This window comes from Simochromis diagramma, unplaced genomic scaffold (assembly GCF_900408965.1).
Source record: "Simochromis diagramma unplaced genomic scaffold, fSimDia1.1 OVJJ01000669.1, whole genome shotgun sequence".
Classification (NCBI taxonomy): domain Eukaryota; kingdom Metazoa; phylum Chordata; class Actinopteri; order Cichliformes; family Cichlidae; genus Simochromis; species Simochromis diagramma.
The window spans coordinates 3,690,939-3,718,177 of record NW_024387458.1 but is presented as its reverse complement, the minus strand read 5'-3'; the positions used below and the strand labels follow the sequence as shown (position 1 = coordinate 3,718,177).

The following is a 27,239-nucleotide window of genomic DNA, read 5'->3' as shown; positions in this document are numbered from 1 at the left end:
AGCTTCTAAAACCCTGTGATTTGGGGGTTTAACTAAGAGTTACTTTGTTCTGATTAATTTGTGGACATGTCTTAGTTTGTCCCTACAATGTACTTAATCTGGTATTATAAAAGAAGAAATAAGTATATACAGAGAGCCTTTCATCTGACTGAATGAATTTGTTAAAGCATTTGCACAAATATAACCAATAATTATGGACCTATTAAACCTCTGCCAGACTAAAGTGATAAAAGTATTACATCAAACGATTCAACTTTAATTCCTACAGTGTCAATAAGAGTCGCCTCAAACTGGCTTATATTATATATTAGAGAGAGAACCCCAACAATCATTTACGAGTAGCATTTGGCGACACTGTCTTTTCACAGGAAGAGACCTCTAACAGAACCAGAACTGGAAGGGACAGAGAAGAGAAGAGAAAACACAAAAAACATAGCGAAAGTGGACAAAAGTTAAAGACACGCAGCAGATGAATGTAAACAAAGTTGAACTCTGATCAGCTGATCTCACTGCCAGCTCAGCTCAGATCTCATATATGGTGCATTTCTTAAGCTGCTTTAACCTTCTCACAGTTGCTGTGCGTCAGCGAGCCACTTTGCAACCCACCTCCACTCGACCTCCTCCTTTCCTGCTCTCAGACCTCCCCCACTGCCGTTCATACACCAAAATAGTTAAGTAACATATAGACAACTAGAAAAGTTCCTATTTTTTTTTACTTTCCCCTATAAAAATGTCTATTTTTATAGAAAAACTTGAGAACTTTATGTTTTATATTCGTACAGGACAGTCGGGCCAGTGAGCTTACCAGAGCTTTTTCTGTATTTTGACTAATTTTATTTATAGAAAAATCACGACATGCTGTTGAAATTACACTTTTAATCTCAGGGATTGCTGTTATAGATACGCTAATTTATTTCTTTACACTGACAGAAAGGGGAGTTTCAGTGGCGCCCCACTCAGAATCAAAGTGGGCTGTTTGTGGTCTACCGTGTAAAATGAGTTTGACATCCATGGTTAGATCAAAGTTGTAACACAAGGTCTAAATTTCTGCAGATACAAGTATTAGTTTTGAACTCAATTTAGTAAAACGTGGAATTAAACTATGATTTTCACCTGTTTTCTCTTTATGAAATATATTATAGTGGTTGTAATGGCAGAAGAAAGTTGTGAGACGTCATTTTATTTGACTTTTTCGGATTTCTATGGATAATTTTTCAAGTCTTTAGCTCTCAAATGCTCATTTCAATAAGAGGTTTAGAGAGGTGGAACTTCTTAAAGCTCATTCAACCTGACAGTAACTTTTTCTCATACATTCAGGTTTTCCCGGTGAAACATCTGGAACAAACTTTGCAGAATCCTGACTAAACTCCGGGCTCAGCAGCCCCGGATGTGCAACTTGTCTGACTGCAATCAATTAGTGAAATTAGTTTCCTGGAACACGCAGAAGTCCCGTTTGCCCACCCACACCCGTGTTTTAGACTCAGAAAACATGAAAAAAGTGGCAGAGATTTCCCAGAAGCAGTGCGAGCTTTAAAGCAGCGATGACTGTCGGGTTAGAATAACCTTCGCCTCCACCCGCGTGGGTGGGAGGAGCTACCAGTCACCGACTCCAGCTGCTTTCTTCACCTCCCACCACAGCTCAGCGGGCTGCCTCGGGAGCAGGATCGTACCGACGCCACCTCATCCGTCTCTTCTCCCGATCCCGATGAAGTGATACACCTGCAGCCACGTTTGGACGATGAAACATCAGAAACTCCAGCTCGGCCTCACTTTTCAGCAACTTTTCCCCGAGTTTGGAGGAGCTGGGAGGAGACGCGGAGACTGAGGAGCTCTCGCTGAGCGGCAGAGGTAGGATCCGAGGACTGAAGCTGTGCATCTCAGGTTGTCATGCATCTAAAGCATGAAGGCCAGCTGATCAAGCTCAGAGGGGTTAACGAGGTCAAATAGACGCGCAGCAGGAACACGAATAATCTGAAATTACAGACTAAACTGTGGCAATAATTAAAGATTTTATAATAACTTAAGACTTAATGTTAGTCAGTTTTTGTTGCACGTGATTACCTGTAACCTCAACTATTTTATAATTTTATGATGTTTCCCAGACATTTTACTTTAATATAACACAACATGCAGGCTACTTATTTGAAGCATTCCTTATTACAGTCTTAGAAAGGCTGTGTTAAAAAATAACGCACGTGTTGCAGTTTCTGTGTGATTTTTAACAAAACACGCCTAAAATAAAAAAGAAGAAAAAACCCAAAAATGAATTTCAAAATGTCAAAATCTGACTCAGCTTGTGTTTTCAAGTCTAGTTATCATACATGAAATTTTACATTTATCACGTCAGATAAACGAGTTCAAAAACGGTAAAGCTGAACGTTTACAGGCAGATTGAATATAGAATATTTCATGTTTAATGTAGGATTTAATAAGATAATTGCATACTTTGCATGTGAAAATCTGTATTTTCCCCCTTAAAACAGGTGGAAATAAGCCGACACCTGTTATAACTGAGGATAAAGTGTAAAAGTTACTTTTTGGACTCTGTTAAGTGTGAAATTAAAAGAAGCGATGATTTGTAAATCTCATAAAACAATAAGGTGAACCTGAAAGTGATGCCAGCAACATGTTTATCACTGTGCAGCATCCTCTCTTCCTTTAACAACAGCTCATAAACATCTGGAGCAGCTGCTGGGCTCGTGGGAGAGGAATGTTGTCCCGTTCTGGTTTGAAACCTGAATATACTCAGAGCTGAGGGTCCTTCTCCTCTTTGGTGGAGGATTTTGATTTGTGTGATCACAGAACATCTTCACACTTTTCCTCAGGTTTTTTTTAAATTAGCTTTGGTGATGTTGCTCGAACGTGTTTGCTCTTCTACGCACGATCGAGCTTTAACCTGCGTTTGTGTACGGCACAGTGAGCTGAGTTCACAGACAGAGATTTCTGGAAGTGTTCCTGAACCCATCCAGTGATTTCCATGACAGAATCAGGTCTGGTTATGACGCAGTGCCGCCTGAGAGCTGAAGATCACGGCCAGCCACTATTGATTTTAGCCTTGTCCCCTGCGCACAGAGATTCCTCCAGATTCTTGGAATCAGTCGGTGACATTATGCGCTGTAGATGTCCCAAATGTTGCTGCCATCAAATTCAAAATTTTCAACAATTTTATGTGTTTTCTTTGTTCTGTTGTGAATAAAATATGGCTCTATGGGATTTTCTTTTAACAGTGTCCCAACTTTATAGGAATTGTTTGTTTAACAAGTCACAAAAATAGTAATACTCAAGTTATGTGCTGAGCCCTAAATGTGCATATTTTTTTATGAATGACTGGCAGTAATTCACTGAACTCTGTAAAGTTCAAACTTACTGTGCTTAATCTGTGACAGGACGATAACATGTCCGAGGACAGAAACTGTGATACCTCGGCCAAAACATAAATCAGTGTCCTGTATAAAAAGGTTTCAGTTTGGTGTGTGGACTGAGAGCTGCTCTATAGTTTTATATGTTTATTTAGGAAAATAGCCATACAGACAGAAGCAGGACTGCAGGTCTGAGCATTGGCCCGTCGTTTTCACAGGTTACTGTTTGTTTCGCTCTGTGTGGGAAAGCACTGATGTATTTGTGGAGAAAGTGATGAAGGTACAAGTTTGACAGCTCCTCATCTCTGCTGCAGGCCGCTACATCGGACCTGCACGACAGACACAAAACACGTTGTTCAAGATGTAATATTCTCCCCCTTACATCACTGCAAGGGGACTGCACATCTCTCACAGATGTCTTGTTTTGTTCAACCGACACTCCAAAATGCAAAAGACGTTCAGCGTAGGAAACATAAAGTAGGGAAAAGCTACAAACCCTCACTTTTAACATAAGATATACTCTAAAAACTGTGAAACTCCAATCTTACAGCAAACAATAAATGCAGCAGCTTTAGTAAAACAAGAATCGCTTGAGAAATTAAAGTGCAGTATGGCAACACAAAATGCAATCTACACACAAACCAAGAAAGAAATGAACCCAGTGAGTAAAAATCTAAATGAAAGACAATAAATCATCATGTAAAAAAAATGCACGTAATATGGCAAAGAGCTCTGAAGGTTTTATTTGATTGAAACCGAATACAAAGCAGTGCAAGTTTCGGTAAATGTGGAAAAAAAGGACCAAAAATATTGGAAGACAAAAAAGTGGTGTGGTATAGGGAAGTATAGAGGAAAGTTCAGTATGGGAGCTGGAACAGGCGGGGGTTTTATAGATGGATTAAAGAGCTAATTACCAACCAGGAATCCTGATTTCAGGATTTGTGATTGTAATATTTGTACGTTTGTTTTCCCTGACTGATTGTGTCTGCGCTCCTTCAGGTCTGTGACGAAGCCTGTGTCCGTTGGTGTCGTTTGCGGCGGAGATCGCCTGGCGCCCGTCATGTCGCCTTGGATGATCCTTCCCGTCAGCCTGCCTGTCTTCATCATCACAGGAATATGGGTGGTGTGAGTACCTCCGAGTAAACAGCAGCATCTGCAGGAGGTTCCCGTGTCTGTTTGTACACTCAAAGTTTAAATATGTATTTAAAGTTCAGCTCTCGAAACACTCCCGTAAACATTTACTTCTTTTGGATAAGATTAGGACTCGTTAGGGTAAATACATTCAGCTGCTTCCTCTTTAAATACGAGCCTTGGAATCAATAAGTGTGTAGTGATGAAGGTGAGCTTTCTTCCTCTAAAAGACAACTCACGAGTCAAGCTGTCTGCACACGAGTGTGGTCACACATGTTATCTGTTATCCCTGCTGCGGTCACCATGATGTCCACTGACGGTGCAAAGTTCATGCATGTGAAATGTTTTCCTTTTTTGGAAGCCAGAAAAAACGCTTAGTCTTCATTTCAGGACTTTGCAGGCGAAGATCGAAGATGTTTTAAAAATCCTCCCCGGCTGGAGTTAATGCTTGTTCCTGCAGGCATGTAAGAACTCCTGAAAAGAGACCCAAGAACCTCTGTTTGTGGTTAACTGCAGTTCCTCTGATTGCCACTAGAGGCAGCCATCAAAGATGAGCCTATCCCAATAGGCTCTCATGTTAAAATGACCAGCATGTTTGCAGCCTGCTCTGAAAAACAGTTTGTTCTGTCCTGCTAATGACACTTGTAACACGCTTGGATATTTCTTCATAGCTCACCCATTTAAATGCTTTAAGGCTTAAAGTTTGACATTGTTAAGGGTACGGCTGCTGGGCGATAGGTGGATGTCGACATGCAGCCACTAAGTTTTGTGTTTTTTGTGCGGTTAATTGTCACAAACCATCCAATAAGTCTGTGCTTCAGTTGTGTGAGTCAAACTCTAGAATTTTATCCATATTTTTAGCACTAAATATACATTTTAACTTTCTCGAAGGTGATGAAAGTTAATCGTTTTTAAAAAAATAAAATCTAAGATTTCATCTCTCTTTAAACAAAACTGCGAAAAGTCCCCCACTAAAAACAAATCTCACAATTTTGCATTTATCTTAAATCATCACTGACCAGAGTCCATTGAATTAAACATTTTTTCACTGTACTTTATTGAGAATTGTTTAGGGAAAATGTACATGTAATCAAATTACTTAAAGTCAGGATTTTGATATGCAATGTCCTGTTTTGATCCTTAAACCAGGATAAAACTGATAAAACCCCATCAAGTAACAGAGCTCCCAGCAAAAAAGCAAATAAAAGCATAAAAAAAGGAACTGTTTCCTTTGATCACCACACACGAGTCCCTGAAGAGACCAGAATACTTTTCTAATACTGGATTCTTGGTGTAACCTTTTAATGAAATGTAATGGTTAGTTGGAGGCTCATTTCTGTGCATGAAAAGGTCAGTCAATAATAATTAACGTATAAAAGTCAGTGTAGGATTGTGTGGCACAGATGAGTTATTGCTCCTGATAATGATCTCTTGAGGAAAAAAGCTATCCAACATCTGTGCTCCCAGGCTGGATGACCTCTGGATAACGCCTTCTTGCACTTTCTATAGACTAGGATGCTGGGAAACAGCTGATTTCTTTTCCTCTCAAAGTGTGAGAGGATTCACAGTGTCCTTTGTTAAATGAGTGCGAGAGTTCTTCACGCCGGGCCTCTAAAGCTTGAATCTGTAATCCCCCTGCTCCTGCTGGTTTTTCAGGCACGTCGACACCTGTCTGTTTCTGCCTTTGAATGCTTTGTCAGCTTTTGTCATGAGCTAAAAACTCCACAGCTCTGGGCAGCTGTGTGAGGCTTTTTGCGGGAAAACATGAGGAGTTTGAGTTTTACACTTTAACCAAAGCGAAGTAAATAATTTATATCAAGCTGAAATGTGTCACATCTGAAGGGAGAAATGACTTTTCTTTTTTCGCTTTTTCCAAAATGAAATATTTTTGTTTTTTTCTTTAACTCGTTCTTTGTATTAAAATCAGTAATAGGTCACAACTGAGCAACTTGCTCTCCCAAAACATTAGCTGGAGCTGGACTGTCGCATGCTGCACGTTTATTAGGAGGTGGGCAGGGTGGTGGTTTATGCTCATATTTTGACCTCTGCAGTGAATCCATGCACGTGGCCGTTGCCAGCATTCACGCTTGGGCTGATGCATTGTGTGTTAAGTATCTTGTGAGTTTTTTCCCTCATGGGTCAGTTTGTGGTCAGTTTCACTTTTTGGCAAAAATGTCCGTCAAGTTTTTTCACTTCTTTGTACTTTTCCTCATATCTAGTTTTGATAACCTCCCTCCATGAATTTACTGACACGTGTGAGTCCTGATGTAGAGGCGATGATTGTTGAACTGGCCGAATCACAATAGTCGCAGGCTACGTCTACACTCATCCGGATAAATTTGAAAACGGCATTTTTGTCTAAAAACGCTCCGCTCCACAATATCATTTTCAGTCATTTTCACAGAGTTGTGCGTCCACACTGAAACGGCCGAAAACGCTTACGGTCCAGTACTGCTCATCCGTGAAACGCAAGAAGATTCAACCTGCCTCATTTCTGTCTGCCGTTTTCACCGGCTCTTTGAAACATCGCGGCAAAAGGTCGAGGAAAAGCACCGAGTTTTTTAAATGGACTAACAATGAGGCGGAGTTGTTGCTGCGAGTAACACAAAAGTACAAAGTTGCAAAAGCGAGTGAGAGTTAAGGGATTTGAAGAAAAGCTCTCTGGAGCATGTGCAGACTGATATTAATCTTTAATAGGGCTGTCAAAATAGAGAGAAAACAAAACAGCTGCTATATAATGCCCTCTGCTATCTTAGTTTAATTGGTCACAGCTCCAAAAGGCTCCGTTTACACGGTCCACACTGTGACACGCAAACGGCGTTTTCAAATGTATCTGCTTTGGAGAGCGTTTTCAAAAAGCTCTGTTTTCCTTGAACAAAAATGCCATCTCAGTGTGGACGGGAGGCCAAAACGGAGAGAAAACGATGCGTTTTCAAATGAAAACGTATTAGTGTGGACGTGGCTAAAGGGTGTGTTGATGTGACATGTGGTTACAGGGAGGAGCACATCAGGTTATGGGGTAGATTATGCTTTCAGGTTTCAAAGGGATTTGCAGGTATGCAGGATCTTCGGGGTAGATTTAACACAGCAGTATGAATCCTGTGAAAGGTGCTTTGGCAGTGCCAACAGAAAGTTACTGGAAGTATGCCATTTCCTGTTTCAACTTCTATTTCAGTGCCACAGCTGTGATTTTCTTTTCCCATTCAGGAGAAGACTGCAGCGAGTCAAGCGTGCCAGAGCACGAGGATCAGTGCTTATAGGAGGTTTGATGACGTTACACTTCATGCAGTGACCGATGCCGCACTGAAAAGAATCTTTGATTAGGTTTACACAGAAAACACAGTTTTCAATTTGTTTGATTGCTGGTAAAACTTTACCTATTTCCAGGGTGCACGGGGAAGACCAAAAAGATTGACGCTCCAGCAACACTTGTATGTAGAGAAACTTTACTGGTAGACTTGCATGTTTCGGGTGGTAGCCATTCACCAGGGTCCCTGCCAAAGACTGAAACACATCGGTCAAACAAAGAGTGCTTTACAAGTGTTCGTATTTCACGTGTTGGCAGTAAGAATCCATCACACTATTGCCTGAACTCGATGCATCACAGCACCGAATCCAAAGGTCACCTTCTGTGTGATTTGGCGGCGCTGACAGCTTTGAGAACACTGAAGTATTTGATGGGATGAGAGAGGCGGTGTATCTGAGTCTCTAGTTTAACGGCTCATTCACACCGTGATCTTCACTTTAGTTTACACGGCATGCAGTTTTCAAGTACATGCAGCAGGACTAAAAAAGATGAGTCGTGGGAGGGAGGGTAGTGGATGAGAGTGGACGGCCTCTGTCAGGCCACTCACTCCACATCAACTTTGTAAAGGGCAAATCAATTCTTCTGACCCGAGAATTCCCTCGTTATCAGCGATCAATAAAGACGCTCCAGCGGTCACATGTCTGTTGGCATCTTGCTTTTTTGAGTCCTGTGTATCTGATCTATGGTGCAATATGTCCTTACAGTTGTTTTGAAAGAGGCTAATGGGCCATTTGTGACATATTTCAACCTGAGTGATAGTGCACCACCAACATTATGGTGTGGAATATGGGAGATTTTATGTCCACTGGTAATTTATTTTGGTAACAACCTGTTTTAATTTGTCTGAATGTGGTAAAAATGAGTATTTGTAGAGTTTTTATGCCACACACTTTGAACAAGAAGCACATGTGACTTAATCCATGTATGTCTTTACAGAGGAGAGTGGACACCTTCTGAATCAGGTTAGCCAGGTTACAGTAACACATGCGTAGACTTGTTGTAACTGGCAGTTGTAATGCAACTTCATTAGCAGATTCATGAGTTTGTGCTTAAGTATCACCAGAGGTGGTAGAAATGTCAAGCATTTTGCAGGCTTTTGATCTTAAACCTAAGTGGAAAAGAGTCGAAGAGTAAAACTGAAGGGATTTCTGTTGCAGTCTACTTCACAAGGAGCTGGATTGTCATCAGGTTTGAGAGATTGTGGTAAAATAATTGACACAGACAGACTTCCTGGGAGGTCTGCAGCACAAAGCAGAGTATATTATTTAGAAGTTAATTCCTAGAAAAATGCACCAACAGCACAAATTTTGACTCCAGTTCAGCGACTCAGATTAGAGGACTAAAAGTAGAAATGATGGCTTCAAAGGGTCAACTCTGTACAGCTGTTTTATGAAGGTGGCTGAAAAAAGAAGAGGCCAAAAATAGAAGAAGGAATCAAAGATTTTAATACTTTTTAATGCTGTAAAGTTGAGCATTTTAACAGGGGAGTCAGCCCCAAGTGGCCATTAGAGGAACTGCAGTTTTTGGTACTTCTGTGTTGGCTTCATCTTTTAGAGTTTCGGTCAACTGCCAGTTATATTTGGAGAGAAACAGCACTTTCAAATTGTTTTCAAGGACTTCTCAGAGGGTTTTGCATTAAAAAAAACAAAAACAATCTGGATAGTTTGTGCAAAATCTCTATTTGATAGTTGCCAAACCTTTGTGTGTAAGATCTCCTGGTACAGCCAGACAGAAAGTCGGAGGATCACCGAAACCAGAAGCATTTATCCTCTGGAGGAAATTACTGTCTGTTCAGAATTTATGGAAATCCAGCATTGAGTTTGAGAGATAGGAGTCTGCACCAAATTGGTGGAGTAAGAGAACATGTGCTTCTAAAATGTACTAATGTGCATTTATGTGTGTGATGAATGATCTCTGTTTGGCTGTTAGGCTCTGCGTGTGTGTGTGTGGAGGTTGTTTTGTGTAACTGACATTTTTTTAAACATCCCTGTGGTGTAACAGTACATGTTAATATGCAGCCGTCCGGCTCGGCGCACATGTGTGATGAAGAGGAGCTGTCTCCGTCTCTGAAAACAACCGTGTGGTGATTCATGTGTGTTTTGTTAGTGGAAAACATTATTAGAGCCTGGAGACGTTCGTGTGGTTGGATGTGACAATACTTTCAAATGCTGCAGTACAGCGAGTGAGGCAGAGCTTTGGACATGTTTTGAGAGCAGAGCCAGTGTTATCTCCAAACCGTATCCTGACAGCATGATTGAATCTTCATCATTTTCTGTCTGCCTCTTTAACCGTCTGTTCAGATCTTTGACCAAAGATTTTCTTCTTCTTTGTCTTCACAGATACGCGATGGCCCTCTACAACCAGCACGTCTGCCCTGTGAACAACTGGTACAGCACTCACACAGACACACATAAACACACATATCGGGTTCATTTTAAAGACCATAGTATTGGTCAGCATTTTAATGTTGCTTCAAAGCACCAAAGAGACACAAGCTGCATCTCCACATCAGGAACGTTCCCAAAGAGACGAGGAAACTTTTTCCAAATTGTTTCCAGTGCAGTGACCAGAGGTCACTTTCACAGAGATAGATTTTTGACTGTGGATTAGATAAAAAAAAAAGAGTCAGAGATGTCTACACTACACAAAGTGCTTCAGACCTTAAGCAGGATTGTTGCACAATGTCTCAAGACTGCATTCAACTGTTCAGCTCTGCTTGGTTAAACCAGACAATTCAGTTCACTTTCATTTAAAAAGCGCCAAATCAAATCACAAATCATAACAGTCATTTCAAGGTGCTTTATTTTGCAAGGTAAAGACCCTACAATAACAAGCACTTGGCCACAGTGGGAAAGAAAAAAATCCTTTCATCAGGAAGAAAGCTTAAAGATGCTAAAAACATTGTGACTTATGTACAAAAACATGTTAACTAATGAGTCCACTTGCAAAGCATCACCACTTAAACCAGAAGTTGAGATTTCTCTTCTTCAGTGGCCTTTAATATAGATCACAGTGGGAAATATCAGGGCTCCTTGAGTGGAAATGCAGCTTCAGAGATAAATAGAGTGAATCTTGGATTTATATTTACAAACTAAAACTCCAGGGATGATAACAATGATTTTCCTTATTTGCTGAATGAGTGAAGCAGCGAGTGTTGGATAACATTTTCATCATATCAGATTAGAAGTTGATAAGTTCTCTGAGTGTTTGTAAAAAACAAAATCAGCCAAATCAAATAATGAGGGTTAAAGATTCACTCTGTGTGTTTACCTGTAAACAGGAGCGTGTCCTTAACAAATAAAAACACATAAAACAGACTTTCTCTCAAGCTGTGTTCGGGGTTTGCTTGCTCTCCACGAGTACTCTGGCTTCCTCCCACAGTCCAAAGACATAGAGTGGGGTCAGGTTAACTGGTGATTTTAAATTGCACATAGGTGTGAATGGTCGTCTGTCTCTAAGTGTTACACTCTGACCAGTCTAGGGTGTACCCTGCTTCTCAACATATGGCCACTGGGATATTGGGACCACATATCTCCATAGTGCTGTATCTGCACATATATGTCGATTTAGGCCCTGTCTACATGCATATACAGGTATTTTAGTAAATACAGGTATATATTTATAGATAAAATGTTACAAACCCAGTTTTTAACATTTGTAATGCAGGAATGTAGTTTGCTATTTTGCATTTGAGTTAAATGAGACATCGGTTTGAGTCACTTGCATACAAATGGAGAATAGAAATCAAAATAAAAACAAAGTATGCAGCTGAACATTAACTGTGTTACATAAAAGACCTTTCACCTGAAAACATTTTGGGTTAATTTTCTACCGTCATTTGCGTACAGTAAGAGCGCTATCATGCCAAACGTGTCGCAGCTGATGCTCAACCATTAACAGAGTTTTCAACACGTTTGGTCACTTCAGTTTCCCTGAATTGACATTGATCTCATGTGAAACACTAAGATCACATTTTTATTTTTACTCAACCTTTTTTACTGGGAGTTAGACAACCTACATTTCGATGATCCCATGTAAGCAGTACTTGGCGACAGTGGAGAAGAAGAACTCACTTTTAACAGGAACAAACCTCCTGCAGATTCAGGCCACAAACAGCAAACGTCAGTCAATAAACATAATGACATAAAGTAGTGGAATGGAAACACATGGAGACTAAAAAGATGAGAGTGGAGAAGAAGTGCGTGGCATCATGGGAAATCCCCCAGCAGTGTGGGCCCATAACAGCAATACTCAGGGGTCACCTGATCAAGCCCATCTTGGATAGGTGGGGGACACTGTGTACAGGTTGCCATTGTATTGCTGAACCAACACACAGAGACAGATGACCAATCACATTCAGCTAACCGCACTAACTGCATGTCTCTGGACTGTGGGTGGAAGCTGGAACCTGTAGCGAACTCACGCATCCATGCAGAAAGGCCCCGGCTAGGTGGTGCATTCGAACTCCATCACCAGTGACCATGCTGTCCCAAGTCTGAAGCATAATCCTAAAAAAGGAGATGGGGCTGATAGTTGAAGGCCTCCCATCCTACTTTAAGAAATTCGAGCAACCGCAAGAAATTCGGCGCTCTGAGAGATAACGACTGAATCATGTTGAATAACTGAAATAAATGGATGCACATGTGTGTTTTTCTAGGGTTTACAATGAGTCCTGTGTGGAGCCGCTTCCATTACAGAGGGGACCTGTACTGTGTTGCACCCTGGACAACATACCACTCATCAGGTCAGTGAGCCCACCTCTGCGGGTGTTACAGGTGGACTTTAATTTCCATGCTAAGCTGCTGCTGCTGTTTGCTTACCTGCTAAACTCCTGGTTTCTTGTAACATTTGGGAACTTCAAAGAACAGAACAGCTGCACGTTGCAGTCATTCCTGCCCTATCCTTCATTAAACCACAAAGAGGAAGCAGACTGACGGTCCTAGTTCTGCTTTTGCAGTAATAACAATTTCACTGAAACACAAAAAAAGTTATGCTGTACACATGATCTGACCACAGATGTCAGATGATGTGACACAGCAAACCGCCCTGCTGTGGTCAGTGGTTTATTTTCGAGGTTGGCTGCTTTTGTTCAGTTGGAGCAAGCACGTGCTTGATTTTTGGTCCTTTTCTAAAAAAAGAAACAAAATTTTCCTGTTTTACTAAAGCTACTAATTGAAATAACACAAGAAAAGCTGCAAAAGTAAGAGGACAGTCTGAGACTCTTTGTGTTGTCATTTTTAAAACACACCAGCAGAAATGTGGAGCCACGGACATCAAACAAAGTCTTCAGAAAGTCGTTGAACTCACAGAATATATTTATGCAAGCCAAATATCAAAGTGTCAGAGCTGGAAAAACAAAGTTTCATCATGATAGATAAGGCAGAGGAAATGCTACTGCATGACTGTTTTAAAGTGCAGGTAAAGAGGCTTTAATAGGACATGAACCAATAAATCCAAGGTAGTTTTTTATTTTGGGGATTAAATTAAAGCAAACTCACACATCTAGCCCTCAGTGTAAGCTCACTGACCCAGTGTAAGCATCTGACATCCATGAATTAGGAACTAACAAGCTACGAAAGTTCAGAGTTTAAAAACCTGCCTGCTTCAACCTGTAAATCCTTGTGAACTGTCAGGAATCCACGAGATCTGCAGCTGTTCATGGGGCTGAAAATCAGTTTTTGTTTCCATGCAGCGTTACAAACAGCAGCTGAAACTGTTGCTTCAGGGTTTGCAAGTCTTACATGTAGCTCCAGAAAGTGATGTCGTCCGCTTCTTTAACTAATCCGGTTTCAGATAAACTGCAGTGATATTTGGCGAGCAGCTGCAGTGAAGATCGTGATCTTAGATAAGTTCGCACTTGCCCGAGCGAGGCTCCTCCTCACCTCTGCAGAAAGAAAGGCTTTTGTTAAGTGCTTCACAAGTCTTATTTCCCCCCCACAAAAACATCCAGGGTGCTGAATAAGTGTTGCTGACAAGATTAAAATCTAATTGGCTTATTGTGTCTAGATGGGAAAATGTTTTGGATGCTTTTGAGCTGGAGATACAGATGTGTGTCCTTCTTTCTGACCTCCTACAAAGACTCTATATTTATAGAAAAAATGCTGGCAGGTTTTTAGTATCGCAGAGCAGCTAAGCACACAAATATGGGTTTTCCAGTTGTGCACAGTAAAAAAAAAAAGTAAAATATGGAGAAGGGGGTATATGACAGCAAGCACAGGGGGTCGTAGTTTGAGTACAGCCCATACTAACCACCCTCCTCTCCTCTGTGTTTCCATTGTAGTAAATGTGGAACTCTGCCACCTGAAAGCTGCTTTTTCAGCCTCATATGCAGCACTGGATCCTTTATGGGTAAGAACCAGGATGGTTTCGGTCTACAAATATTCAGCTTTTATAGTATTTTTTCTTTTTTTACTCTCGTACATATTTACCCAACATCTTGGTTGAACAGGACTTGTTTTTTCAGCTGGAGAGGCTCCGGCCAACTTTCTGTTCCCCAGAATCCACGGCCAGCTCTGGCCTCAGCCCTCAATCTGAGAGAAAACTTCAATCTAGGCCATCGATACTGCTTTTTTCTGAATAAAATGACCCACAAGCATTCACCCTCTGACCATACGGACAGCTACTCCGTGTGCCAAAAGCATTGATTTTCTGTGGTTTGCTCAGGGTTCGTTGCCCGGTGTGCAGAGGGTATATTGGCTCTTTTTCTATATTTGCTTTAAAAATGTTTGCCAGGATTCTGATAATGTACACTCAGGGAATTCACCCTGATCAACTTTTTGGAAATGCATAAATGGAAGTTTGCCTCAAAGGAATGCAGTTCTTTCCAGATTTGAAAGCGACTGTAGGAGCCTCAGTCAGACACAATTTCCTGGTGTTGGGAGCTTCCTGTGATCCAACGTGAACTCACACACATTTTGCAGTATATTGTCAACCCTTTGACCCGAGTGTCCTGGACTGAAGCTGCCTATTTGCTCTCTATGCAGAGCCATTTATTTAAGGCGACCTCTCCCCTGTGAACACCAGGTTCGTGCTGCTTTTCTGAGAAAATGCTGGAATTTGGGCAAGTTTAAAAACCTGTTAACCCGTTCCAGCTCAGGCTTTTTCCCTGAACCAGATTTATCTCAGAACTTGGCTGTTAACACACAGTCGCTGTTTTTCCATCCATGGGGCACAAAAGTTTTTCAGGGCTTCATCTTGGTGTTTTTTCATTGTGGCAAAAGACACGAAAATCAGAGAAAATAGTCTGAAACAGCGACAAAGACTTGAGAAAAATAAGCTTTAGAGCTTAATAGAAAACTTTACTTCTCTTGTTTTTCGCTCTCTTGCTTTTGTCACTTTCTATTTCATTAGACCACAGATGCCGGATACGTAGCTCTCAAAATCTGTCTTAAATTGGCAAAAGCGCATCAAACATTTGTGCCCTGGTGTGTAACTTTGCGATCCTGGTCCGTGGTGTCCCGACCCCGGGCTGAGCAGTGCTCTTTCCAAGTCAAGGAATGACAACATCTTAATTTGACTTGAAGGATAATAGATAAATACTTAAAGGAAGGACCTCCTGTTCTCTTTGCAGGAATACAAACAAGTTCGTTCCTGTAATTACCATTTTTATGGATGATTTCGGTGAAGTCTGCAAAAATTAGGGTTTGTGAGCGAGCTCATTTCTCCCACATCAAAAGCTTTCCTTCTTTTTTTATTCCCCTTTCATAAACAATGCTCAGTTTATATTGGTGGGGGAGTTTGTTTAATTCAAAGGTGTTGTGTGAGGTTAGAAGAATGGTAAATGTCAAACTCTTGCTGTGCAGCAGCCCAAGAAACGCACGCCTAACCCAGAACCCAAAACACGGAGTCTTATCGTGGCGTGCACTCGATCGCCACAAACGGACCACTGTGCTCGCTGCTGGACAACCCACGGGAACATCAAAACAGTCGCTCTCTGCAGTTTGCAGGGAGATGAGTGCCAGATGTGAACGGCATGATCATCAGACAGGAGGGTGGGAGAGCCGTGTGAAACTGCTGCGAAGCTTTGAAGGCGACGTTTCATAAACAGACATCAGGAATCTGCTCACACAGGGATGTGCAGAATCATCGAGCTTTAGCTTTGAGCACGACTAAAGGTTTATTCTGTGCAGTTTGGGCATTGGAAGTCTTATAGTTGCAAAAATGATGGTGTGGCTAAAGCAGGGACCTGAGTTGGCACACACCTTGAAATTTGATTTGCCTTTGCATGTTCTTCCTGTGCTTGCATGGCGTTTCTCTTGGTACTCCAGTTTCCTCCCACAGTCCCAAAGATATGCATGTTAAATTAACTGGTGATCATTTCAATGTCGCAGGTGGAGATAGTAGCTTTATCTATAATCATACTGTAAGGATACTAGTACTGATTCCCCTGCACATCACACCTTCAGCAGCTACTTCGCCCTGGAAAGCCATGCCATGAAGCTCCTGGTGCACAGCTGTTGTGCTGATGTTACTGCCAGAGGAGGTTTGGAGCTCTGCATTTACTGATTCAGCAGAGCACTGGGGATTTTTCTAGATGCTTCAGCACTCTGTGTCCCCGCTCTGTAACTTTACATGGAGGATAACCCTTTAACCCTCAGATTAACCCTTTACATCACAAATGTTTGTCAAGGCAGACCGAATGGCTAAGTTCTTCAGTTTATACACCGGTGACAATGGCACTGAAAACACCTGAATTAAAAGATTAAGAGGTGTGGGCTAAAACCTTTGTCCGTACACTGCCTGTCAGTAAAATAAGAAGGAATTAATGTTTTAAAATAAACAGTGTGGAGTACAAAATGCAATATTTGCATCTTTAACGTAGTAGAATCGAGGCAAAAAGTAGCATAACATGGAAATACTTAGATAAGCTGCAAGTATGCTGAACTAGTACTTCAGTGAAGTACTTGAGGACATGTACTTTGTTATAAACTGTAATCCAGTGATGCTAGAATTTTGTAAGACTATCTGTGCTGTTAATCTGACTCTGTAGTGAATTGAATGGACCAGCAGCGTCACCCTTTTAGTACAAATGATGCAAGCCTTCTGTCTGCTGCCTCCAAGCAGCCTAAGCAAATCAGTTTCAGAGAGGACTAAGCTTCATGCTTGTTGCCCTGAGGTTATTTTTCTGCTCTGTAGAGATGGAGCTCATCCCGCTGGAGTAATCATAAACACCTCAGGTAGAGTTTGTAGTGTGGGCTTTGTTCCTGGAAGAGAAAAAAATGTGATTACATAACTTTTTGACCAACAAAAACGGTCCTTTCTTCCCGATTTGTCATTTCCTTTTTTCCTCGCCTCCTCCAGTGATGCTGATCGGCCTGCTGCGCTACGCTCACGTGATCGAGAAGCACCAGAACTGCATCCTCAACACCGCCGGCCTCTCCGCCGGGTGGCTCTGCGCGGCGGGGCTCATCATGGTGGGAAACTTCCAGGTAATTAATCCAGTCAGAGTCAATGAGATCAAAAAAGTCTGGATAATGTTTGTCAGCCCAGTTTTTCATAGACTCACAGCACACGAGCAGCAGTGACAGTAAATATCTGTTCACGCTGACCTTCGCCCACAGCTCTCATCCCTGCCTGTGTAATCATTCACTTCATGTAAATCAAGGGTGATAATAGTGGAAGTTTTTTATTCTTCTGCAAACTTTAACTCCTCTCTTTAGGAGAGATGCCTGTAAAAGAGTCGCACGTGGTTTTAGGCAGACTCTGTTCAGAGGATAGGATCCTGCAATTATTCCTAAACGACTTAATGTTTATCCTCACAGTTAAATTAACTCAAATTTTATGAACTTTGTTCCAGTTTCATTCAGAATCCTGCCAATTTTCCATCTGATCGACTTTACAGACATTACAGGGGAGAGAAACTGGGATAGTGGGCTTGACAGGCCCCAAATCATTCTTATGCAATCGTTCAACAACATCAATTGAGGGGTGATATTTATACGTGAAAGATACAAAAGCAAAAATCCTGCAAAAAAAGCTGCAAAAAGTAAGTTACATAATCAGAGATAGAAATCTCACTGTGTGTGATTCACGGCACCTCCGGCTATTGTGCAGCTGCTTTCTTTGAAACTGAGGTGGAAGCTTGTAATCCATGTGTAGCCTAAAAACAAACTAATCTGGGTGCACTGTTTTTTTTTCCTGCAACATAACACTTGCTGGTTTTAGAAAATGTATTAACACCTGGGTAACTTTGTGCTTTTCCACATTTACTGCAGTGAAGTAGGAGGTAGAACGGGCTTGATGCCATGTTCAGGCCACACAGCAGAGATAAGACTTCATGATTTATGGGTCAGTTGAAAGCAGAAGGCCTGAATGTAACAAACAGCATGGAGGTAATTTAAGTGATGACCATGAAGAAGGTCAGACTGACCTGCCTCCCCTCAGCCAGAACAGAAACTCAGCTAATGGGCAGCTAATCTCTGAGGGAAGAGGGAAGCACATACCAGTCTGTTGAATGAAACAACTTTCACCTGCATCCAGACTTTGAGATACCATTCAGGATCACCACTTTGTTCATTTAAGTCCACTGTAAACCAAACTATGATTTGAGGGACCGTATTTGTTTGGAATCAAACGCTCTTTTCAGGACAGATTTTTTATCCTGACGTGAGAAAAACAGAGTTACCAGGATAAAAGACCTAACCTGCATGCATTTTTTCTCTAACTCCTCCCCTTATGTTGCACCTGAAGTTGACTGAGACTCTTCTTTCATTTTTTCATTCATAAAGTTGATGTTAAAGCTCATATCTCATTAATTGTGTCTGTGCAAACACTGAGTTAGCAGTAACCTTTATTAAACAGTTTCTCCTCTGCAAGATCTGCCATGTATCAACTAAAGGCTCTCATGTAAATAGAGAAAACCTACAGTAGAGGCTCCAATGCATATTCCCAAGGACTGACTAATACCTGGGTGGTGGGATTATGGTGTGTTTATACATCCATGGGCTCCAATGTGGATTGAAGGCAGCTGTGAAAAGCCAGAGTGGGGAGAGGAGGCAGCGAGGGGAGCAAACAGGAGCGAGTGTTAAAAACTCAGAGCTGTGTGTAATTTTCACGCGTTGTTTATACAGTTAATGTTCCAAGAACATCAGTGCAGCTGACACGGTCACATCGTTGTGATGTAATTTATATTTAACAGCCGTGCCAGCTTCTATATAAAGCTCAGGGCAGATTTCCTGGCTTCAAATAAATCATTTTGGGTCCTTAAAAGTCCTTAGAAAGGTTGGTTTTCATAGTCAAGATTAGTAAAAATGTATCCATGTGTACATCGCTGTGTATCTGTCTATAAAAAACAGAAAATCCTTAGTAGATGTTAAGAAACCAGGAACTTTTCCATTATTTCATTTTTTCTTTAATCTATTAATCTATAATCTTACATCCATTACCTACCTTTTTGTAACATGGATACTCATGTGTGCAGCCTTTATCAGTAAACGTAAAGCTATAAAACTTTATAAAAATACAGTTAAAAGTCCAAAATTGACACCTTTGGGCTGGTTGTGGCTGAGGACATAGAGCAGGTCATCCGATGGTTCGATCCCTGGTATCCAAGTATCTTGGACAAGAGACTGAAGCTGCTGTTTGAGCAGAGAATAATTGTGTGTTAGATTGAAAGGACTTGGGTGTAGAAAAAGTTCTTGTAGGCGAATAAGTCGGTGAATGAGGCGTGCTGCGGTCCTTTTACTGTTCCTTCACATTTTTGAATGCTGTGCAGTGGATTGGAGAGTCTGCTGGTCCGATTTTGGCCCCTGGGCCTTATGTTTGACACCTCTTTCCTACAGCAACATTAACTTTCATAACTATTTTCACAAACCTGTTACCAAGCCCTTCTCCAGCTTCACACAGCCTCGTCAAGCATCAAAGACATGAAGTTACACAATGACCCAGTGTGCACCTCAGCCTGCGGTGCAGCCCATTGTTCAGCAAACGTGGCTACGTGCACGCACTGCAACTCTGTCTCTCATTCCCATTTCAATCGAGTCTTCGAAAAATCGAGTTACGACCTTACGAGCTGGATTATGTCCTTTTGCACCGCTGTGAATGTTGGATTGGCGTATACGGGGTTTCTGCTGCGTTGCGGTTGCAGAGCCTCTGATGATCCTCGCTCCTGCAGACTCGCAGCTCTTTGTAGAGCTTCCAAGCACATTTCCTTTTGATGTTCTGTTTGTTTTGTCTGGAAATTGTCTCGCTGTGGTATTGTGATCATAAAAACAAAATTTTGGCTGCGTGTTGTGCGTCTGTGTTTCTGCCCTCGGTACACTCGAGCGTGGTGTAATGTGAGGGCGCGCTCTCACGACAAAGCGCCCGTTCATTTTTCAGAAAAAAGCTCAATCTTTGGCTCACCTTTTCTTCTGATTCATAGAAGATGGCTTCATTACAGAGAAGAGCTGCAACACATGCACCAACGTGTAGGTTTTTACAGCAGATGCTCAGAACACACATGCATACATTAGGGTCGCAGCGCGAGCTCCTTTATTTCTTCGTGCTTCAAGTTCTGACTTGCACGAAATCTTCTGTTAAACCTGTGCTGATTTGGTTTTGCCAGGAATGCAGCACCGGTGCAGCGTCTGAATGTCACCGCGATAATAATGAATGTTTTTAGTTTGCAGATCAGAGGAAAGAAACGCATAAGAAGCAAAAGAAAACTACGTGCAGTCAACTGTGTCACTTGATTTCCATGTTGGACTTAACATTTGCGATTTACTGCAGAACATGTCACTGAGACATGTTGGACTTTTTAATCCAATACATTTATTTTACAGCTCTAGATGTATCCTATACACTCAATTTAATATGCAATACATGTGAGGTGTGTATGGTATATTAAGGATTGTTTAATATTACTTCACAGCACTTCAAAGACACAAATTACATGAAAGATTTTCCTTATAATTTCTGCATTCTTTGCCTTTCCTAATCTTCTTATCACATATTATGACTTGTCACTGCAGGCAAACACAGGTGCATTACATTAACTTTAATTTAAACCTGTAATCACTGATTCAGATACTTTAGGGGAGACAAAAGTCATGTTTGCAAATGTAAAGGCTCTGATGTGATCAGTGTGCTCTGGTCCATTTTGTACTTTGAAGGATTGTTGTCCTTGAGCTCAGAACCAGCTGATTCTTGCTGTGTGATTGCTGATTTAAATAAATATATATATATATATATATATATATATATATATATATCAGGCCCATTAGCTGCTAAATGCTCCACTGCACTACATGTAAACTGCACTGATGTAGCCTGATTTTAACATCATATTCACCCCTTTGTTTTTAAAATATTTGTTTTTAAAATAACAAACAGGGATTTAACTGACGGTTTTTACAACCACCATATAACAGTTTTACATATTTAAGTGGCCACTTTGGAGTGGAAACAAAACTGCATCATCTTTGTTGAAACGCGCTAACATGATGCACAAAATTGAGCACATCGTTAGTTCAGGCAGGAGGTGAAGCAGTCGGACACATCATGAACAGATCAGGTGGAGGAGGGTTGCAAAGTGGCTTGCAGAGACACAGCAGCTGTGGGCCGGCTAATATAGCAGGTCAAAGATTCACCAGTTGGATGAGCTGTGGTTTGATGATCAGCTGATCTGGGACTATAGCTGCACAACTAGTGATAGCATAATGAACTCACAGGGCAATGTGAGTGTGTGTCATCTTGTACTGGTTGTACGTAAACACAATGTCTGCACTGATTTTGAGACTAAATAAAGTACAGATCCAGCAACATTTGTGCAAATAAAGTCCCAATAGAATAAAGTAGACAAACTGTGGGCTGATTAAAAGATCAGGAGTACTTCAGCTTCTACTGTGCGTGTGCATGTGGCGGCCGTCTGAGCTGTTTTGACATAGAAGTGATAATATTCAGGCACGTGTGCACGCTGCCAGAGGTCACAGTAATGCAGGGAGGCTGGGGTCTCAGGTTACTGCTGCCCTGTCTCTGCACATGTGGGCCCCCTCAAATACATCTCAGAGTCACTGCACAGTGCAGCCTCAGTTCTTTTCATCCATTCGCCCACCATCGATTAAGGGCGACCCTCCCCTGCTCGCCGATTGGCCGTGGCGCCCTCCTCCCTCCCCCTCTATGCTCGGTCTTATATAATGAATCGCAGTGTTTCCCACAGTGTAAACATGGCAGACGTCTTGAGTGATATGGGCTCATATACTGTAGAAGCACGCATGGCTCTGACACAATGATAAACAGCTTCATCCAGTCTGTTTATGTCTCAGAGAAAGAAGGGTGAATGCTGAACTGGAGTTTCAGGAAATCACGAATGATGCGGCCAAGAGTCTGCGTGGAAAAGGAAAATTTCTGCAGCATTGTTCTGCATCATGCGTCGTTCCACAAAGAGCTTATTGTGGTCTCATTCATCGGTGGTATGTCTGCATTTTTAAACCTTTATCATCCCATGTCCCAGGTCTTATTCCACAGTGCCTGACACAGTAATTCATATATACATTTTCAAGATCACTTCAAGACCTCCAGGGAGTTATTTTAGCTTTGAAGGCTCTTTTTTATTAATCAGAAGAGATTTATGACCTTTATTCCAGTCGTCACAATCACCAGAAAAACCCAAAAAGTTAGCACCAACAATAAGGTTTAAATCACACATAGACACTGAATAAAGATGGACGTAGGAAACACCATCGAAATGTTTGCAGAGACTTGCTTCTGCGGCATGAAGCTGAGCAGATGACCTGAGCAAAGTGTGGATCTGACTGAGAAACCCGAGAACCCTGCAGGCCGATACAGTAGTGCAAAAACACGTGGGAATAATAAAGCACCATAATTCACAAAATAAAGATAAAGCTGTGTTAAACACATTTTGTAGTCCATGTTCTGGGTGTTGTAGTTTCTGTGCACAGTGCTCATCATTTCTCCTTCGCTCCTTTCCTTCGCTTCGTGATGTTTTCCGTCGAGGTCGAGGAAAAGTGGTTAGGAAAAGCAGGTAGGCGGTCCTTTTTTGGACTGTTCTCTTTACACTGTTGTCAGTTTTACTTCTTGTCTTTCTTCGTGACCCCTTCTTGGTAATTGTTTGTTTCTAATAAGTTTCCTCAGGACATAAACCTCCTGCTGCACAATTCCTCGTTTTCTCGGTATTTTTCCTTGTGTTTGTAGTTATTTCCTTCTGTGTGACCTGTTGCCTGGATTGTTTGGCCTCCCTGACTGCCCTTTGGTGTATGAACATGGCTTGTTTTTAGGATTTTACACAGCCTCAGCTTACCTGTCAACTGTCCTGCATTTGACTCCTCTTCCTCTGTTCGTATGTGAAGATTTATCTATCTTCCTGCTTGCCCTTCTCTTTGAATCAGTTTTATAATTAATGCTGAGATGAATATGAGAGGATACGACCCACATAAAAGTAGCTCATGAACAAAAAACTTTCAGATGCTTGGTGTAAGCACAATTATAACTCAAGCTGAATGAGTATTTGTTTGTTCTCTGGGTCTCTTCCCTGTGGTCAGACGGCTTAAACCGCTGCTTTTTCTCCATGATAAACCACAAGTCCAGGCTCAGGAGATGTGTCGTCATAAAATCAGCTGCTGTATTTGAAAACGTGCTCTCACAGACTGCAGGAGAAAATATTAAAAATGAACTTCCTCCGTCTGTGATGCTGAAACGAGATGAGCTCATGGCAGTGACGGGTAATCTTCCGGCTTGTTATGTGTGGAGTTCGAGCTGACACCGTGTCGCCTCCTCCAGTGCCAGAGATGATAATGGTGATGATCCAGCTTCCTTTGTAAATTAGTATCATTACAGCTTCCTGTGACAGATGATTTGGTAACAGTGCTGGGTCACAATGACCTCTGTTTGTATTTCTATCAGCTTTGTTTTGTCCTGATGTTCCCACAAGAAGACTGTGAGGTGTAAATGATATTCTGCTGAGTAAAGGACTTGTTTAAACTTCCATTTCAAGATTTGTACTAAAGTCTGAAGGCGTATTTGAGAGAAATACATCCAGTAATTGATTTATGTTACATTTGTTAATGTAACACAAATTTCCAAGAGTCGTTAAGATATTTTGGTTTACACAACAAATTTAAACCTCACCCAGTCAACAGGGTGGCAGTGTTCATCCTCCGGTTAACGTGATTTTCAGTGCAGAAAATCAAATAAAGCCTGGTGCTGAGCTCACATCAGTCAAACAGTGGCTGCTATATGATCATGTTGAGCATTATGAAAGACAGTTGGTGATATCACATGAATTTATTTTGTCCTAAACACAAAAGAGGAGGATTTTAGTTGCATTTAAAATAGTGCTGTCAGCGTTAAAATGACGTTAACGCCATAACTGCATTAATGCTGCAAATCACAGTTAGCGAGTTAGCGTGGATCGCCCCGTGCGTGGGGCTGGACGGCGTCAACGCGTTAGCGTGGGTAGCTCGTTAACGTGTTAGCGCCGTGCTCTCATAGTTCTCATAGCGGATGAGAAAGACCGACTATGTCTTTCTCTTCCGTGCCGTGTTTCTACTTCCAGATCCTCAGTGTAACAGTTTTTGTTTATCCGCCTGTTTTGTTTTCTTTTTTTTCAGGTGGATTTTGCTAAAGTCCTTCACTACGTGGGAGCTGGGGTCGCCTTCCCCTCCAGCATGCTGTTTGTGTGCCTTCAGTCGGCTCTGACCTACAGACTGGCCAAGACCCAGGAGGAATACTGGATAGGTCACATACGAGTGGGGATGGCCCTGCTGGCCCTCATCGCCCTGGTGCTCAGTATCCTTGAAGCTTATCTGTGTTTCTTCCAGCACTACAGTACATTTTTAGTGAAACACTTCCCTAACACATATGTTGCTTGCATTTATTTATTTGCTTGTTTAAAACCACATTCGGTGGCATAGATACCCTGCAGGGTTGTGTCAGAGCTGGATGAGAAAGATTTATTTCGAGACATGGCACCCTCTAGTGGCTGTAGGACCTATGGCAGCGTAAGTTGTAGATTTATGGAGCCACAGAGACAGGAACAAGGAGCTCAGGGTGAATGGATGGGTCAATATAAGATTTAATAACTATAGTTTTTCTTTCTCTTTCATGATGGTTAAATGAGCCAAAAAAGGTCATATATTATTGCACATTATTTGTTACTTTTCTTAAAAGTAATGAAAGTGACTTGTTACAGTACTGATTACATGACTTTTGCATTAAGAAGAGAACTTAAGACCTTTTTTAACATATTTAATGACATAATTGTAAGTGTGTTAGCACTTTAGTAGTTACTTAATGATCCATTATACTTAACACAGTTTGTTCCCCTAAATTTACTAAAAGATGCATTTGTAGCTAATCAAACCTTTAAAACAGCATGAATGGGCTGCAGGGATATATTAGGGAGAAAAGGGTCATTTTGCTTCACAATAACTGGCTTTGTTTGTGCATAAATCCTGAGAAACTCAGCTTTGTGCAATAAATCAGCACATTAGTATAAAACTAATTTCTTGTCTGTCTGCACACGTGACTTCATAGTGTTTAAAATCCAGCACATTTATAATGTATGGTATGTTGCATTGCCCCCTGCTGGAGAGCACACAGCCTTACAAACATGACTGAAACCAAATGCTCACTTGGAGTTTTTGGTCATGAAGATTATGTGTCTGATGAGTTTATTGCTGTCGAGTCTGTAAGGAAACATTTAGGGATAAAACATCTGCAATGCACCTTTAAAAGGCAGATCATCATGGTATTGATGGTATTGATTGGAGTCTATGTGAGGCTTGCATTCAGACACAGGAAACCTTTTACTGGCTGTTAATGGTAAAGGTAAACCATCACTTTTTTTTAAGGTGGGCCTTTGTGTTAGAGGGTCAGGTTTGACCACAGGTCAATGTGATGGTGAAGCCATCTTTATATTAACGGCACAGGACCGAATTCAAAGTAGCGACCAGTACGTCTCAGTACGTGAGCAATAAAAACAATGTCAAACTGAACCACTGTGCAGCCGTTGCTCGCCTTAACCCTCTGATCACCAGGTGGGGTTTTTTTCTGCCAGGAGAGCTATGCCCTGCAGCACGCCTCCGCCATCTTTGAGTGGATCTACTGCTCGATCATCATGTTCTTCTACGGGACTTTTGCCTTTGAGTTCGGGGGCATGTCGGGGGACACCCTGATGGTGCTCTCCAAAGGCGGGGCGATGCAGAGCTTTTCCACCTCTGACCACAAGACAGAGGTCGGCGGAGCCGGCCACCACCAGCCAGAGAGCTTATCGATCCTGTGACTTAACTACGGTGTGTTTGAGAAAAACTGGAGGTGAAAGAGTAACAGAGTCTAGAGCCTGGATGCTGCAACCTGCATATCACCACACTCACTACTACAAAGTGCCAAAGCTGCTCTCCTCAGCAGTGACCAAAGACTGACAGACTTCTGTCCTGCAAAGCGTTGCACAAAACCAACAATGCCTGTGCGAACACAAACACCAACAAAGAAACACACACGAGCACACCCACAGTCCTTAATGTTTGGTTTAATTGTCTCAGAGTAACAATCGGTCTCTGAAAGTGCCTCAGATGTCGCTCCTCGCTGCGCGCCGTCAGTCCTGGAGCCTTGCATTGTTTCTACTCAGGAAGTTTTGTTACACAATCAGGTTTCTCTCCATACCTCCGCCGCAAGATGAGGGTTTCCACAAACAGCAGACAGCAGGTGGGCTTCATGTGCGACAACTAGCCTCTCCTATCAAAGTAGCTTAAAGATGTAAATGTTATTCTAAGCTGAATTTCAACACTTGGTGCAGCTGCTTAAGGCAACATTGCCCATGTAGCTCTCTCATATTTCCCAGATAAGCTCAGTTTTGTTTTGTCTTTTGTTGTTTCTCATTTCAGCTCATTGCCAAAAAAAAATGCTGTATAATTTCTCTTTAATGGGACCAAACTATGAAGGTGAAACATTGATATGTTTAACATCTTTAATTTCATCATACGCGGAAATACTTTATTCAAATTGTATTTCTTAGAATGTACACTGAAAGTAAAACAATAAAACAGTTCATATGAAATGATGCAGTGTGTGCACACATAACGGGTTGTGGTTAGCTTTAGATATACAGGAATCCAGTGACTCAGGTTTATTGAACTTTAAACTGTAAAGATCCTCGAGGTCCGTTTAGAGCAAAGCTTCACTGCAAATCAGTACAAAGTTGTTCTGATTGAATAAACATTTCCATCCTGATGAAACTGAAAAGGCTCCCATGCAGAAGACATATTGGTTTGATGAGATGAATACCAGAAATTGTGAAATTTTGTATCAACACATATTATACGACCAAAATGATGACTGGCATTTAGAAGAACTGTTCCATCCCTCCTGCAGAGTTCTGAAGCAAAACCAACGCGCTCTTTTGGCGCCACATGGTGGCCAAAGTAACTTTTGATTCTTTTCCCTAATTTGTACCCATCTGTATCTAACAGAAAAACAAACGAACAAAAAAATTCTAAACTGATAGT

At 41.6% G+C, this 27,239-nt stretch overlaps 1 protein-coding gene across 2 annotated transcripts; it reads left to right on the top strand.

Annotated features, from left to right (window-relative positions):
* The first annotated feature begins 739 nt into the window (after window positions 1-739).
* On the top strand, window positions 740-27,212 carry LOC120723014 (transmembrane protein 150A-like). 2 transcript variants are annotated; one of them, XM_040014248.1, is made up of 8 exons: window positions 740-1,848; window positions 4,359-4,484; window positions 10,137-10,184; window positions 12,455-12,541; window positions 14,078-14,145; window positions 17,098-17,225; window positions 24,345-24,522; window positions 25,773-27,212. In XM_040014248.1, exons 2-8 carry the CDS (start codon window positions 4,420-4,422, stop codon window positions 26,015-26,017), a joined length of 819 nt encoding a protein of 272 aa, XP_039870182.1. In that variant the 5' UTR covers window positions 740-1,848; window positions 4,359-4,419; the 3' UTR covers window positions 26,018-27,212. The 2 variants fall into 2 exon arrangements, with proteins under 2 accessions (XP_039870182.1, XP_039870181.1); XM_040014247.1 differs by lacking the exons at window positions 740-1,848; window positions 4,359-4,484 and having other exon boundaries at window positions 7,179-10,184.
* Window positions 27,213-27,239: the final 27 nt, after the last annotated feature.